The sequence below is a fragment of the Oenanthe melanoleuca genome, chromosome 18 (assembly GCF_029582105.1).
Source record: "Oenanthe melanoleuca isolate GR-GAL-2019-014 chromosome 18, OMel1.0, whole genome shotgun sequence".
In the NCBI taxonomy this organism is placed as follows: domain Eukaryota; kingdom Metazoa; phylum Chordata; class Aves; order Passeriformes; family Muscicapidae; genus Oenanthe; species Oenanthe melanoleuca.
This window is the reverse complement of record NC_079351.1, coordinates 7,191,550-7,208,425: the sequence shown is the minus strand read 5'-3', so window position 1 is coordinate 7,208,425 and position 16,876 is coordinate 7,191,550. Positions and strand designations below refer to the sequence as shown.

The following is a 16,876-nucleotide window of genomic DNA, read 5'->3' as shown; positions in this document are numbered from 1 at the left end:
GAATTCAAAATAGGCTTCACAAAATTGCAAGTAATTTCTTTTTTTTTTTTTTTTTTTTTTAACCTTTTTGTTTACAGTTGTAGATGCAGAGGCTGGGAGCAGTGCTTTAGGTGAGATAAGTTACACAAGATGTGCAAGGGAAGGGTTGGGACCTGTGAGATGGACAAGTAGTCCAGACTGAAAAGTGACAGGTCTGTGCAGGTCACAGCCTGACCTCTCTACCCTTGTGGTAGCCACTGCTGTCCAAGTCCTTGTTTAAGTCAAGAGGCAGAAGCAGCTTTCATAGTAGATAATTCCCTTCTGAGTCAGCTGAAGTGATAAACATCTCAACCATCATACAGCAGTTCAGGTCAATCTACAGAGTTTCATATCCAGCATTGTGCTTTCCTCCATTTTTTTCTTGTGGTGCCTTGTATTTTCATTTTTATAAGCAAAAACCAATGTGTGTGTGCTGCTTTTTCTCCTCCATCTGTACGAGCTTATTTCTAGAGCTCTTGTTTTGGAGGATGAAATTCAGAATGTGTCTGGAATAGAAAGTGATGTTGTCACCACAGTGATTGTGTTGGAGGTAGAGGCTGTGGGATCACACTATCTCCCTTGAGCAAATGTAATCCTCTTGTTACTTGGGAGAAGAGCCTGACCCCCACTTGGCTACAGCTTCTATCAGGGAGTTGCAAAAAAGGAAGAGGTTCCTTCCTGAGCCTGCTTTTCTTGAGGCTGAGCCTCTCCAGCTCCCTCAGCTGCTCCAGAATCTGAGACAGCAGTGGCTGAGCATGAACTTTAACATGGGGAGTTGGCATTGGCAGGCAGTACAGTGGATCAGGTGCCCTCTCCCACAGCCAGGGTGCTCTCTGTTGCTGGGCAGCTGAGCAGAATTGCAGCTGTAAAGCCATAGCTGATCCAGGTGAAAGGTGTGCTCCCAAATCTGTGTGTAGCTGAGTGTTGAGTGTCAGTGCCAAGGTCTCCTGTCCTCCCTGATGTCCCAGTGTGGGTTGAACCTGCTGCAGCTCAGAAGTCAGCTCCTCTGAAGGAAGGTGTGTCCCAGCATATTTAAGACTGTGTTTTGATGCATTCAGGTTCCCATCTGTGTTTAAACTTGTCCCCAGCTTCTGTTCGTGGGATGTTTGGATAAGGGGACAGTATTTTCATTCCTACCTCCTGTGACAATATTGTCTACCTGGAGTGCAGTGTGGCAGTAGCAAACCAAAATGCTATTTGCATGCAGAATTACCACCTTCTGTTACTCTCAAGTGAAATACTCCTGCCCCATGCAGAAAAGAAACTGTGTGGGAATAGGAAAGGAAGGGATGTGCTGGCAGTAAGCATGAATGAGTTGTCCTTTCTCCTTTGTTAGATAAAACATTCTGAGGGATGCTGACACGGGTAGCTGGAGCCTGTGTGGAAGTGGTTTTGTCCACTGTTGGGTACCAATGATGTTACAAGCAAACCTAGACTGCTAATTAGTGAATTTGAGATCTGCTTTAGGTATGCAGAGAGAGACCTAGGGTTTATGCCACTACTTAGTATCTCCAGTACTCAGTTTATCTGGATACACACCACCCAGGGCTTATTGTCCCTATATCAATCCCAGCAACTCCTGTATTTGCCACTGAACTTGAGAAATGTTTGTTGCTTATTTACGTGCCATAATACTTGGCATTTGTGGCTAGTCCAGATCATCAAAGTCAATTGCTCTGGTTTTGAGTTCTTGTCAGCAGGGAGCTGTTGGAGAGGAAAAGTGGTGCCATGTCTTGCATTTGTTCAATGGAGTTGAGAGATTAAACCCAGAGAGTCACAGTAGGAGTTTAGCCCACCTGTGCCTGGGGATGTTTGCACCTCACTGCCAAATTGCTTGCTAAAGTGAGGATCTAGTTTTCTGTCAGACATCTCTCTCAACCTCTGCTGTTAGTTTAAACAAACAAAACTCAAACCACAAAGATTTTGTTTCAAATGACAAGTTTGTAATAGCAAATTAGGAAAGTGGATGAAAGCAGAAAGCTCCCAAGGCTTAATGAATAAATGCTCAGTGGAAATGTCTGTCCTCTCCCAGTCTGCCCAGTTCCAGGTGTGAGCCCTCATGGCTCCCTTATTTCATTTGTGGTAAGATGACTCAGCTGAGAAGGGGAAAGTGGTCCTGTTGGTGCTTGTTCTCTATGCATAAAATCAGAATTTGTGTACCTCTCCTGCTGTGTGTGGTTTAAGAGCATCATCAGCCCTGCTAAAGTATCAGGTGTTCTTCAGATTGCAGCTGCTGCCTTTTGATGAGTAAATTTGCTGTGGAGCTCAGGCAGTGATTCAGTGCTGAGCACCAAGAGAGCATCTGAATAGCAAAAGAAAGAAATGGGGGCCAAAGCTATTCTGCCACTTGTTTTTGCAGTCAAGGCCCTAAGGAACATAAGTGACCCCAGGCTGGGTGTGTCATCCCTCTTCATCAGGGTAAAATGTGTGTAGTGATGAGTGTCTTTGGTTTGTCTTATTTAATATCTGTAATAGTGAATTTGTTTTTTAAAAAACAACACACAAGATATCTTGCATTTGAAGAGGGAGGTCAGCTTGGCATACAGGAGCCTAGGATTCCTCAGAGCATCTCTGGGAAATTGCTATTTCTCATTCTTGAGGCTATTACTGAGGCACATGCCTAGAACTGGACATGTTAATACTGACTTTCATGGAGGTAAATATACCAACTGAGCTGTGAGGACCTATTTTAAAAGTGCTTCTGCAACAGAATTCCCTCAGTGCTGAGGGAAGGGGCTGTCCATCGGCTGATAATCACATTGCTCTGGTTTTGACGAGGACAGGAGGAATTATTAAACTGTTGTTCATCAACAGCCATTCCAGCTTACTCTGGTTGGGTTTCTTGTGGGTTTTGAGTCTTTTATGACATGACAGACCTGTGAAGTATTTATTGTTGATGCTGGCATTCTGCCTGCTCCTTTTCTTGCTTTTCCTTGCGACTGAGACAGGTGGGTCTGGCACATGAATCTGAAAATAGTGCTGCCTTTAAAAGCCAGGAGACCTGAAAATAGGTTAAATATAGTCCCCCTAGAGAGAAGATTTTATGTATTGCTTTGGGAAGAATTTTTATTTTTATATTCTTGAGGAAGGATCACAGAATGGGAATGCTGCTGGTTTAGAGTTTCTGTGATTTAGCAGCATTGACTAACCCGAAGATATTGCTGCTGCTGCTGGGTAACATCGAATCATCTTGATGATCTTGGGTTCCTCAGAGGCTGCATCATAGGGAACAGTATGGCTCAGTGATGTGTTGAAACATAATGCATCAATTTAAGCCCATAATGCATTTTGAAATGAAAGTATCATCATACACTTGGAGCTGTGTAGTGAGAATACTTCAGTTACAATACCCAAACTGCTGCTCATGCTTGAGTACTTACTGGAATGTTGCAGCCTGATTCTGGATTTTAAAAGGCTGCCTATACAGTACTTACTTTAACAATAATTTTAGAAAGCTGTATAAAATTGATGTCTATCTATATACTACAGTGGGATGTGGGAGGCAGTGGAAACACTTCTACAATGTGGAAATGTGCTGTGGGCTTCAAGTTTCCCACTCTGGTGTGGTTCTGACCCCAGAAGTTGGGTCTAAAAGCCTGCCTGGCTGGGTCTCTTCCTCTCTTACTGAAACATGCAGTGAAGAAGATGATAAATACTCAGGTACTTTGGTCTGATTTCAGATCCTGTTCTTGGATTATAGATTTGTCTAATTTAGTAAAGCAGGCTGTAAGCCAGGGAGTGGGTTAGGATGAAATGCTGACAAAGCACAGTGGAGTTCAGGCTGGGGATGAACAAGGAAAAGCCAGGAATGCAGCAGCAGTGGCACGGTTGGTTCTGAAAGTGACACGTGAGAGAGGCTCTGTCGCTGATGGTGCATTCATGTGGCACTTCCCAGAGCATGGGGTGTGTAATTAGTGTGTTTGCAGGGCTCAGTGTGATGTACCAATACAAATCACTTCTGGACCACTGAAATGCAAATGAGTCTTTTCCCTGCTCAGCAGAGGGAGATTTTAGCTGAGTTACTGGGAGGCTGAGCAAGCCTGAAATTGGAGTTCAGTCTTGTGGCCTCCAGTAGGACATCATCCCTCATGTAGCATTGCAGTGTGTTCAATGGCAGCTGCATTTTGTAGTTTTAAGCTTGTTGAAAACATTTAATGAAGTAGCTTGCAAGTAGTCTTGAGGTCACTGAAACAGCCGGATGAAGGAAGGACATCACTTGGTTAATCACTAGAGATTGATGAAGTGATACATTCCCTTTCCAGGAGCACTCTTGATGCCCACAGGCCTGTGTGAGCTGCTGTAGGGTACATAAGGATGGTCCAACCACATCCTTTGTTGCCAGAATGAGCTCTTTGTCAGCAAGTGCTTTAGCAGGAGCTGCAATAAGCAGTGCTTTGACTTTATCCGTGATCTTATTGATGTTTTGTTACCTGCATTACCTGAGAGCTTCTAAAGGAAGAAACAGCCATTTCTTTTCCTTTTTTTTTTTTTTTTTTTTTTTTTTTTTTTTTTTTATTTTTATTTTTATTTTTTAAGGCAAGTGCTTGCTGCAGTGGATTTGTCACCTATTCCCCTGCCAGCCAAGACTTTTACTGTACAGGACCTTGCTTTATGTGTCCCAGGTTAAACAGGCTTTCCACAGATCTTTGGAGTATCTTGGGTGAAAAGTGTGCAGGATGAGACACAGAACTGTGGTGTGATGTGCTGCTTTGTGTGTGTACATAGACTGGATGTAGGTAGGAAATGATGCGTGGTGCAGGCAGAGGAAGAGGAGAGGAAGACTTGAGGGGATGAATGAGTCAATGTCTGCACCCTTTTTGATGTGTCTGCTGACTTAGAGCACAGTCATGGATGGATCCCCTGGTTGTTGATGTCAGATCTGTCAACTGGATTTTGCGAGTGTGCCAAGGGGATTAACTCTGTGTATGGCAGTACCTCAGCATCCTCTGCTGCAATCCTCCTCAGTCTGGAGGGTTGGGATGCTGTGCATTTGTACTTGTCATGTTATTTCTGACTGAGTATCAACTGAGGTCATCACTAAAGCCAATCTCTCTTCTCTCTCCTTAGCTGAAGCTTGAAGATCGCTCAGTGGTCCCTCGAGATGTGGTCAGACATATGAGCTCCAGTGTAAGTGCTTTTTTTTCTTTGTCCCTTTTTGACTGAGATACTGCTGCATGGATTTCTAGGACTTGCCAAATTGCCTGAATGGATCTGGACAGTAATGCTTTGAGCACCTTCTATTTTTAGTGTGTTGGATAGACTTAGCTGCATCCAGTGAAAATGGAATTCTGCTAAGGCTGCCTCCCTGCAGTTGCATATCTGGAAAAGTCTCCTGAGCAAGCAATCCTGGTCATGGTCAGGGAAGGAGACAAGAAGCCTGTCTACCCTGCCATTCTTAAAGTTTTACGTTAATCCATTCTGACAGGTGGGGACTGTGGACCTGCTCTCCCAGACGTAACAAGAAAGTTGGAGTGGGGGCAGGTCCCAGTTCCACTGCTTGCCTTTGCCTCTTTGTGTGCTCTGGTAGAGAATTTGGAGGCAATATTTTCAGACACACCTCTCAGTCTACAGTAAGCAGCATCTTATCCAGCTTTTCCCAGAAATGCAGCAAACCCAATGGCTGGAACATCCAACACAGCTAGGTTGACAGAAAGCAAGCTGGTTCTTAAACAGCAGCTGATAATTGTTCCCTTTGCTCTGAGTGCTGTTCTGTGTCCCAGCCACTCTGTTCTAGTTATATGGCACTTGTGCCTATCAGAGATGTGGATTTGGGTTTTGTGTAGGGAATACTGGGGAGAGAGTTGAGTATTGATGATCAGATGGGATGTGCTCTCTTTAGGAGCTCAGCAAGGTTGGCAGTTTCTTGCTGTGCCTCAGAGCTAACCTCTAACCCTGAGCCATATGGCCCTGCCATGTGCTTGCCTCTATCTTCTCTTGACTTGCTTCCAGCAATGTGGCTACCAAGGCTGTGATGAAGGAAGCAGCTGGCCACTAACTGCTGCAGTTGCACCACATGGTGTGCAGCCTGGTGCAGGGATAGAGAGGACTATTCTCTGACCTGCCTGGCTTGTTTGGGTTTTTGTTATTTTTAAATAAAGCCTTTTTTTGTCAATTAATACAAGTAAACCCACCCCCTTTTTCACAGAATATTACAAAGCAAAAAAAAAGGAACTAAGCTCAAATGGTAATTTGAAAATTGCTGAAGCAAAGTATTTCTTTAAGAAATTTAATTATTGTTTGAAATGGAAATTTGAAGTCAACAGTTTTCTAAAACGGCAGCTTTATGAAAGAGTTCTCTTCTGAAACAATGCACAGGTAGAAACTGGAATTATCAGCTGTTCAGTGTTGTACCTGGCACAGCTGGAGCCATCAGTATATTCTTTTCTCTCAGGGGAGATGCTTTGAGTCCTGTCTCAACTGTTTGTTATCCAGTGCTTCTTAAAGTCATTTTAAGCTTTCAGGACAGCAGGTTGTTCTCCTCTTGGCAAACATGGATGTGCTGCTTTTGTTTGCAATTTCCATTCCCATTTGAGCAGAAATTGGCTCCCCTGGCTTGCTGTAGGTATTTTGGTAGACATGTACACAGCAGTTGTCTTGCACATTCATTTTTGTCAGTTTGCATGTTTAAATAATGGTATTTGCTTGACCATTATTCCTACTAACTTTAATTTTTTAATTAATGGAACAGTGAGATTATAACTCCATTTCTTCTCTCTGTTAAAAAGCACAACAAACCTGAGGATGACTTACCTTTCCTCAACCTCAAATGTTTTTAAATCTTAGTGGTAAATTAAACAATAAACCTCCTTTATTCCCAAAGAAAAGCTTCACTTGCTAACAGATATATTCCAAAAATTACAGGAGCATTTAAAATAGGAAAACCTGCAGGTGTCAGCCTGCCAAATTCAGGATGTGGGATGGTTGCCCTGCGCCAGTTGGCCTGGCAAATGGAGAATGTGGAACTTATTCTGTATTCAACACACTCTCTTAGGGCTTGTTTTTAACCTTGAGCAGGGAAGGACTCAAAATCCTCTGTTCCTCAAGAGAGGAGAGCTGACTCAAATCCATGTGCTTCTCATTGAGCACTGTGTGTGGGAAAAGACTGCTTCAGGGGGAAATGCATAAAATGAGATCATTTTCACTGAATGCAGTTGGGCCTGAAAGTCTAATCCAGCTGGAAGAGAAGCAGGAAAAGTGGCAGAGTTAATTTTTCCAGGTGATATGCTAATTTGGGAAAAGATAAGAAGTTGGGTTTGTAATCTGTCAGATACCTGGATTTTGTTGCTTCAAAGGATGCTGGGCTATGCTATCCCTTTTAAACAAAGGAATAGGGGTGATGTAAAGATCCTCTTACTCGAAAAGAGAGTGCAAAGGGAAAGGATGGGAGGTAGAAGATAGGGGGTTGAAGGCTGTGTTTGCTGAGATGCAGCACTTCTTGGATGGGAGTTTGCTGATCTGCCTTAAAGCCTTGTCTGATGGGGAAGGAATCCATTCACTGCTTAAATATTCGTTATCTCCAGAGTGGTTCATGATGTCAGGGTACCAGAAGAAGGACCTACACCAGGACCAAGGTGTAGGGAGTGCTCTCAGTTGTGGAGTGAGTGGGGCTTGAAGCCATCAGCTCTCCTCACTCAGTTCAGTCACCTTCCTTTTCCAGTTGTCCCGTTGGGATTGATGAAAACTGATTTTTGTAACCAAACTGTGAAATGTCAGCTTGTTTCATTTGGCCCTTCCTTTAATGGCATCAGCTAATGAAAGGGTGGATGTGTTTGAGCTGTGCCCAGCTGAGGACCTGCCCTGAAAGATGAGACAAGTTGGCAACATCTCTTTATGGGACTGCACTGCTATCAACTCAGAGTGATTCAGCAGAACTCCTCAGCCTGCAAATCTGCATCCTCTGTCACAGGCTAATGTTTCATGTGACAGGGAAATAAGTAAACTCAGTGAAGGAAGGTTCAGTGGCAGGTTAGGGAGAGCTGTGATTCCACACCTTGTAGGTGCTGGGGCTGCTCACAACCCCAGACCAAGCTCACTGATCTCTGCTTTTTTAATCACAGACAGGGCTCTGCACTTATTCAAACTATTTTATAACTGAAGGAGAAGCAAGCTGAGCTAAACCTGTTGCTCTTGACCATGACTGATAGCACCCAACTGTGTTAGGTGGGAGGCACCTTTAGGGTGGTGCAGGTACCTTCTCCATGGGGAAACTCACTTAGAGAACAGGCAGAGGGTGCTGCAGCACATCAGTCACTCCAGTCCTGGTATTATTGCTTGCTATACTTTCAGCAACCATTAAAGGGATTTTAGACCAGGAGACATGATGATCCCCAGAAATCACAGGTGTTGGATTGTATCATGTCTCAGAGCTGCTGTCATGTTGGCTGCTGATAAAGGAAAAATTAATTCTGAAATGCGCAGTGTAGGGCAAGGAATTTGTTTCTGGAGGGTTTTTTGGTTCTGACTAACAAACAGTCTAAAACACAGGGCCTGAACTGCAGAGCACAGCCAGAGGATGGTGTGGGTATCCTTGTTTTAGCTTCCTCTGGAGGAAGAGCAGGGCAGGTGGCTGTGCTGTAGCCTGCAGAAACTGTGGGTTTGTTGAGCAGGTGCCACTTCTGAGCAGGCCTCACTCATCCCACAGCTCGAATCATGCTGGCAGCAGCTGTTGTGAAGCCAATGTAATTCTGGCCAACCCTTTTTTTTTCAGGTGAGAGTGATGATACAGCTCTGCTGGGCTCTTTTCTGGCAGCCTGTGCAGGCAACAAGCTTAGCTGCAGTCTGTTGTGATGGAGCTGAAGCTGGGAAAGGCTCCCTTTGCTTCCCAACCCTTCTGGAAAGGAATGGGAGTGATATGTGGAGCAGCTGGAGGGAATGAGGTCCTGCTGCTTTGGGGTCTGCCAGCCTGGCTCTCCCAGCCCTCCAGGCTGTACTGGCACAGCTCTGCCTGGGGCAGTCCCGCTCTCCTGATCCCATTGCCTTGGGAGCCTCAGGGCTGCAGGGCACTGGGCTGGTGTGGTGTGAGCAGAGAACTAGCAGCAGGAAGGTGGAAAGCAAGCCAGCCAAAAGGGCTGAGCAGTCTGTCCAGGAATTACCCTGGACTGTCTTTACTCCAAGTGCCAGTCCTCGAGATGAAACTGAATGAGCTGAGCACCAGCAAACTCCTGAACTCCCACAAGGGCTGCCCAGGGCTCTGAGTGAAAGCCTTGACTAAACATTTCTCGTGGTTGAAAGAAGAGAACTGAGCAAACAAATCCACTTACAGGGTATAAGCCCTTTGAGTGTTGTGCTAGAGTCCTGCTGGAGCAGAGACCTTGATGTTTGAGATAAGGACAGCTCATACCAGGGCATTTGTCATGCTGGCCTTCAGTCAGCTTTGATAATGGACTTGTGGTCTTTAATAAATAAGAATATCGATTGTCCCAGCTGTCAGGGGGCCAGGGCAGCTGCTGCCTTTGACAGTGTTTGGGTTAGCAGCCTTTCCTTGCAGGCCTCCACCATATGTGTGAGCAACATGCACATTGTGTGCTCCCTGCCAAGCTGCCCCCAGAGGGCTCCTGACAACATTCCTTCTTTTCTTGGGGACGAAAAAGATTAAAACTTTGTAAAAAGTGAGTGAGATAATGACAGACCATCTTATAATTAGACCAGGCTGTAAATTGTCTGGCTGTAAACCTTGACATTTGACCACAGGTGCCAGATTATTTTTCCAGTATGATACAAAATAAGAACCATTTTTAATGTCCTGAAAAATTATGTGAGTTCAAGTCACAACAGCTTTAAAGAATTTGTTCTGTTGCTGATCTACACCTGCCTTTGCCTGATTCAAGTCAGTACCTGCATAGTGGTCCTGCAGAGCTGGGAGCCAGGCAGATTTTAAAGCAAGTAAATAATAATCACCTGATATAGTATGGTCTTATTTGACCAGGTGCAGGAGTCTCTGCTTCAGCAGCTATTTCAGATTCTAACTGGGAAGAAAACATGACAGGTCTGTAATAGTGATCTCACCTTCTGACTCTCACAGTGTTGTGTGAAATGCCCCTGCAGCAAGGACCTGAAGAGTAAGAGGGGATTTAAAGTTTATTTGTCTCTGAACTTACAATGTGCACAGAACACATGCCATCTGTATGTAGGACCTTCCCTAGGTAACAAACCTTTTTTCCCTTTTGTGTTTTCAGGACAGTCAGTGTGGAACTGTAATTGACGTCAACATCGAGTGTGCTGTGAAGCTGGTGGGAACCAACTGCATCCTTTACCCTGTCAACAGCAAAGACCTGCAGCATATCTGGGTGAGAGCACAGCCAAAATACACATGGGAGCCAGGGCCTGGTGATTTGGAGGGATGCTGCTGTACTTCAAGTCTCTCTTGAAGGCAAGGCATCCATGTTGTGCAAGATGCATCTGCAGTTTGGTTTTATTTTAAACTTACTGCAAGCAACCTCCCTAGCAGAAGATGATACAGCATCTCCTCATCTCCCCATCTGTTCTGTGTTTCTCATCACATTGCTGAGACCGAATTGTCTTGAAGGGCTAGACTGACATTGAATTATGTGAGAATTCCTGGACTGAGTGTGGAAAGCTGGTGTGGCAACCTGACCAGGACAGCCCATGGCCATGGCCCAGAGCTGCTGAGCTGTGATACCACTGCCCTTTAAACAGGCTATAAAAACGCTGAGATGAGTCAAGCAAGCATGTTTCTGTGGAGCTGGAACAGTCTCAAACATATCTGTCTCTTTTTGAGTGGATAGGTGATTTCCAGGGGCCAGATGGGTTAGGATTTCATCATTCTTTCTCCTCTGAAATAAAGGTAATTTGGGAGTGAAGAGCAGGAATGTCAGAACTCATCCCAAGTTGCAGCCTGCAGGAAGACTGTAGGATATGACCTCTTCTGGGATGAAAAATTAGTCTTTGTGATAAAAATTGACTCCAGCTACAACAATTATTTATGAAGTTTTGTTTCCTGTTTTCATCACAGCCTTTCATGTATGGTGACTATATAGCCTATGACTGCTGGCTGGGCAAGGTCTATGACTTGAAGAACCAGGTCATCCTCAAGCTCTCCAATGGAGCCAGGTACTTCTCTCCTTCCTGTGGAAGACTGTCCTCCCTGCCTTTCACAATCCTGATCTGTTTTATGAGAACTAGAAACAGTTTGGGCTTCATTTACATAGTGATAAGTTATCTCCTTGCATATCTTCAGATGTAGAGCAAAAGCATACATTTTCTCTGAAAACATTGGGATTCATTGACAACCCTCTGGAAAAGCTGTAGTTTGAAAGGTGGCAATTTTTTTCAATCCCATCAGATCAGTGCTCCAGAGCTAAAGCACACTGGTCTTTAAACTGTGCTTCTCCTCTGCAAAAGTAGCTGTTTAAGAGGGGTGGTTGTTCCAGACCATTTCTCAGTAGGAGAGCATAACTTCACCAAGCTGCAGGGAGAATTCCTACCTTTAAAAAGGGTCTTTGAAATGGTTGAAATTTGCAGGCTAATGTTTTTTATCAAAGATTTTAAAGCAGCCCAAGATATAACAGCTGTCTTTTTCACTGTTTTTTCATAAATGAAAACAGTCCAAAGTCTAGAGAAAGATTTAACCAGAGATGTTGAAAGAAATATATGGTGAAATTTCTGCAAAGACAGTGGAAGGGTCTGAATTCTGTTCCTCTTCCATGTGAAACAGTGACTTGTGTGCTAACCCTTATGAATACACTACATTCACTGTTCCTGAGGTCTGTCTTGGCCAGCAAACTCTTGATGGAAGGGAAGGAAGGAACCAGTGGAGGGCCAAGAGGCATATGGGCCTGGCAGCTGGGAAGTAACCCATGTGTCATTTAAATTGAGTGTTGATGTTTAAAACACAACAATCAAATCCCCAATCCTGCAGCCAGGTCTGAGTCTGTCTGAGAGAAGTGAGTAATGTGGGAGTTGTAGCAGATGACTGGTGGATGCATCTGAGAGTTTGACTGTGTTACTGTGCAGTTAACCCAGGCTGGAGGGTTCTCAGGTGTACATTAAACTAGGACTGAAAAACAGTCACACATCTCTATCTGTAATGCCTGTGGTTACTGGTGCAATTTAAAACTTTGCTTGGAATCTTGTATCAGCTCCTGCACAGCTATGTAAAGTGAGGTACTGCTTGCAAAACCTCTTCCTAATGAATCATGTGAAATGCCACCAGAACTTACTCTGGAAGTAAAGTTATTACTGAAGGAAATATGCCCAAATTGCCTTTAGGTCCTAGTATGGCATGAGTAACAAATGGGACCTTTGCAGCAGACAGATCTTGTCCAGCACCCAGCCTGTTACTTAGCTTGGTTTTTTCACATGTTGAATGGAACCTTTAGATGCCTCTTAATGCTTTTACAGCTTGTCTGTAACCAGTTTTTCTCTTGACCATAAAAGCTCAGTGATACACTGCTGGGTGCATGGCCAGAAGTGCTCAGGCAGTTCAGTTCCTTGGGCACTGTTTGCTTTTGGGGTGGATGGCTCTGGAAATGTGACCATGTGTCTCCTGTCTGCTTTCCAGGTGTTCCATGAGCACAGAAGATGGAGCCAAGCTGTATGACGTTTGTCCCCACGTCAGTGACTCGGTGAGCTGCTGGTTCTCTTGAGTGTCCTTTTGGTCAACTTTGTCTTGGAAACTTTTTGTGCAGGAGGAAGGGAGAAGAGAAAATTCACAGGCATTTATTAATCATAGGAATGTATCACTTACAGTAACAGTTTAAAGGTAATGTTAGTATTGAGCAGGGTTTGAGGAAGTATTACAGTTGATACATCCAACTGGTTTCTTTGTAAACAACTTGTGTAACACGCTGTCAGATGGCTGATGTCAAACAGTTCACTCATTACTCCTTCTATCTGCACATGCTTTAAAGGCTCTTACTCCATTTACTGCTTTTAAAAACTGTTCTTCTTCTGGAAAAAGGTGTTTTGTTTAATAGGTGTTCTGCTAGAAGCAGGTTTTCAGGTCATGTAAAATAACATCTCATTACTGCAGTCCATGGTGGTTTTTTGAATGGAGACCTGCCACCATACTGGCATTTTCCAAATCACATGGCAGGGAAGGTTTTGCTGGCTTTTGGGTAAAACAGTTTGCTGTGTGATGGGATCTAACCTCTCTCACCTTCAAAGGCTGATGACAGCTTGCTTGCTCTTCCAAAAGGCCTTGCTGCACTCCTCTGGCAGCAGTGTTGGGAGATGACAGAGGATTGATGACGTGAGATTCTCAGGAACTAGCAAAGCACTGAGCTCTTATCCTTCCCAGCCTTCAAAGCAAAGGTCCCTTTGATCTAAAACTGCACTTCTGCTAAAACTTGATGCCAGCTTGTTGAAGAGTAAATGGGATATCAGTTCAATAGGATGTGCTGCTGTGGTTTTCTGGTTCAGTACAGAAAAGGAGTGGTCTGCCACTCGATATTCTCCAGTACCTCAGTCTCTGCTATTTTGGGTTGTGCTGTGTGCTTTCTGCTCGCTAAATGGATGTTGTGGCAACATTCAGATTCTGGTTACCCGATTTTGAGATGTCTTGTTTTGAGTCAGGCTGCCTTTAAAGTGTACAGAGCCCTCTGGGGAATCACAGTTTGGGCTGAATCACTGTCTCCAGTGTTACTCTTGATCCTGTACTCAAAATCGCTGTGTGTTAGATGCTTACCTGACTTAGATCTTGTCATGCTGCTCTTATCCCTTCTGACAAATTACAAGACGTGATGCAGTTTTGTGCTCAGTATTTTATCTACCCTAAACTGCTCTGTCCGCCCCCACACTCTGAATCTCACTATCAGTGGGAAGAGCTCTAGGAAAGCAATTGTGTTTACTGTCCTGTTTTTGTTTTCAAAGAACTGTCATATTAACTAATCCACCTGAGAGAGGAATAATACTTAAACACTTAATTTGACAAGCAGAGGAGTAAAGGCCCACATCCTCTGCCTCTGAAAGATGTGCTTGAATTAGAGCATGGAAAAGAGAGAGATGTCCTTGCCCAGCTGACCTTGACTACCTTGTTACTGAGAACCTATGTGGAAATGCATATCTTTTATTTCTTGCAAGTACCTTTGCTTCTCCTGCACCAAGTCCTGGTCCTGTTTGGATGTGTGACAGAGCAGGTTGCTGTAGGAGCTGTTGGGATGCCTTCAGGAGAGGACAAGCTACAGGAGAGGGGCATCTTGCAGACTTTACCTTTATATTTAATTTTACTGATCACAAAAGATGGAAGGGAAATGCTGGAATATTAAATCTTAGAGTCCTTTATGTTGTTTTTCTCCCCTCCATTTCTTCCACAGGGTCTCTTCTTTGATGATTCATATGGTTTTTATCCTGGACAAGTCCTCATTGGGCCATCTAAAGTGTTCTCCAGCGTACAGTGGCTCTCAGGTGTGAAGCCTGTTCTGAGCACAAAGAGCAAGTTCAGAGTGGTGGTGGAAGAGGTAAGGACTGACACCCTGACACATGCCCACCTTCTGCTTGCATGGTCTCTGGCTGGCTGTTTGGAGCAGAGTCAGCTTGCCATGGTAACCTCCCAAGAGAAATGTGCTGTGGCTGTGATTTTCTGAGGTGACAAATTTCTCATTGGGGACTGGCAGGACTTTTGAACGCCCTAGCAAGGGTCCCTGCTGGCACTCTGTAAAGTGATCACTCAGAGGGCAGTACTATTGATCATTAGGGCAGGAGGAGCACATCTATTGAAACTTAATGTTGCATGCTGTCCAAAAAGGGAAAAATATTGCTGATTTTTTGCTTAAAGGAGCAGCTCCAAGTCCATTAGCATATCTCTTTGTGACATTGGACTGCTGATATATGTGCACCATATCTTCCTTCCCAAGCCACTTGTCTTTGCTTGAAGTTAAAATCTGTAGAATCTCCATTGTCAGGGTTCAGGCTATGGGGGCATTGTGATTGTCCTGCATGTGGTGAAACTGCACTTGCCCATATTAAATGATAAAAGCAGGTTTGCCACTTTCCTGTGTGTAAACTTTCAGATCTGAGACATTGGTCTGGGAAAGTCTCTGGAATGTTAAATTGTCTTTGTTATCACTCCATTGTAGGTACAGGTGGTAGAACTAAAGGTTACTTGGATCACTAAAAGCTTCTGTCCTGGAGGTACTGACAGTGTGAGCCCTCCTCCCTCGATAATCAGCCAGGAGAAGCTGTCCAGGTAAGATCCCTTGAAAACCCCTTTTCCCTCCCAGCACTCAGGCCCTGCAGACTGTGGGTGACAGGACTACCAAGTGAAGAGACACAATGCTGCTGTTTCCAGCGGAGTTGTTTTGTTTTTTGTTTTTTTTTTTTTCTCCGTGTTGCATGCCTGCATATCCCAGAGCTTCAGAAATAAGAGACAACTTCCAAATTAGTTTAGCAGACACTTGAGTTACCAGCACGAGGGCAAGCATCCTGCTAATGCCAAGTTCTCTCCAGCTGACAGGTGCACAGAGTGGTGTCTGTCAGCAGCTCCCTTCTTCCCTTGTCCTTTGGCTCCTGCCTGGAGCAGGCTGCAGCTCCGTGTGTGGCTGGGGTGGGGCTCAGGGGTGCGGCTGCAGCCCGGGCTGGTGCTGAGGCAGTAACTGGTGCCCTCTGCAGGCTGCAGCTGCCGCAGAGAGCTGGGAAAGCTCAAAAGACAAGTCAGATGAGCAGCAGCACTGTCAGCATGGGTCCTACCTGGAGCTCATGTGCTGGAGGGGAGCAGCTCTCAAATTACAGCAGAAAAACCCAAATGTCTCTTGGCAGCTCTCTCTGGGGGGAAGGAAGGAGTGACTTATGTCCCCCCCAAACCCTTTGTATCCTCACCCAGGCCCTGGTGAGATTCCCACTTCTCCTTTAGAACTGTGTGCCTGGAAATGATTTGGTGTGGTGCTCTGTCCTCCCTGAAGCAGCACTGTTGCTGTGAGGCTGTGCCAGCCTTGTGAAGGCCCTGGGCACTGCTGGGTTCTGTTACTGTTCTGTGCTCATGGCTCTCCTGTTCTACCAGGGTAAAGCGTCTGGGGTGCTTTGACCATGCCCAAAGGCAGCTTGGGGAAAGGTGCCTCTACGTGTTCCCAGACAAAGTGGAGCCTGCAAAAATCACCTGTGAATGTCCAGAGAGGAACTGTGTCCTGGGTGAAGGATCAGTTGCCAAAAAGGTGAGTTGAGGGAGGCATTGACTGCCCTAAGCATTTGTGGTCACTGTGGCTTTTAAAGCAGAGATCTTCCTGGTAGTCATGTGGTCTGAAATGTGACTCCTGAAATGGTTGTGAAGAGTAATGGCTTGTTGTTGCCAGCAGGGAAGTCACCTTGTAGAGCAGTCTGACTGCTCTGGGTGAAGCATGCAGCTACACCTTGAGAGAACATGAACATGGTCTCAACACAAAAGTGTCACATTACAGGGATCAACTGTGCTCTGACAGCTGGGATTTAAAAACATGTTGTTTTCCTTACCATTCTCACAGAGCTGAAATGTTCGGTTAAATCCTTGCTACAGTGAAACAAGGAAGTTGTTTTTGCTTCCTAAGCCAAGTGAGTCATGCAATGGTCTGTACCTGCTGGCTGTAGAGCCCTGGTGTTCCTAGAATAACAGGATGTCATCAGTGTGTAGATGGTGACCTCTCTGCAAGTCTGTGCCTGTTACATGGATTACTTTGTGCAGCTTCTTGTGACCGTCCATGACAAAACAGTTCAAAACATGCTTAAAACAAGCTGAAGGAGCAAAGCTCACTTTACTTGGGCTAGGAGTAAAGCTCACTTTACAGTGCTGCTCCTGAACAAAGCCCTGTAAGATGCTGGTTTGCAGAGTAGTCTGGTGCAGAGCCCCATGGGTGCTGTTTTTCCCTGCACAAAGCTGAGCATTCCCCAGGCTGGCTGGCAGCCTGCTGAGTGTCCAGGCACAGGTCTGACC

At 45.0% G+C, this 16,876-nt stretch overlaps 1 protein-coding gene across 1 annotated transcript in view; it reads left to right on the top strand.

Moving 5' to 3' along the window:
- UBE2O (ubiquitin conjugating enzyme E2 O) overlaps positions 1 to 16,876 on the top strand; it is a 61,630-nt gene that overhangs the window by 27,663 nt on the left and 17,091 nt on the right. The window contains exons 2-8 of the mRNA XM_056505885.1: positions 5,086 to 5,145; positions 10,194 to 10,304; positions 10,991 to 11,088; positions 12,539 to 12,602; positions 14,292 to 14,435; positions 15,054 to 15,163; positions 15,974 to 16,124. Of these exons, the coding sequence (XP_056361860.1) occupies positions 5,086 to 5,145; positions 10,194 to 10,304; positions 10,991 to 11,088; positions 12,539 to 12,602; positions 14,292 to 14,435; positions 15,054 to 15,163; positions 15,974 to 16,124 (738 nt within the window). The remainder of the gene's footprint in view (positions 1 to 5,085; positions 5,146 to 10,193; positions 10,305 to 10,990; positions 11,089 to 12,538; positions 12,603 to 14,291; positions 14,436 to 15,053; positions 15,164 to 15,973; positions 16,125 to 16,876) is intronic.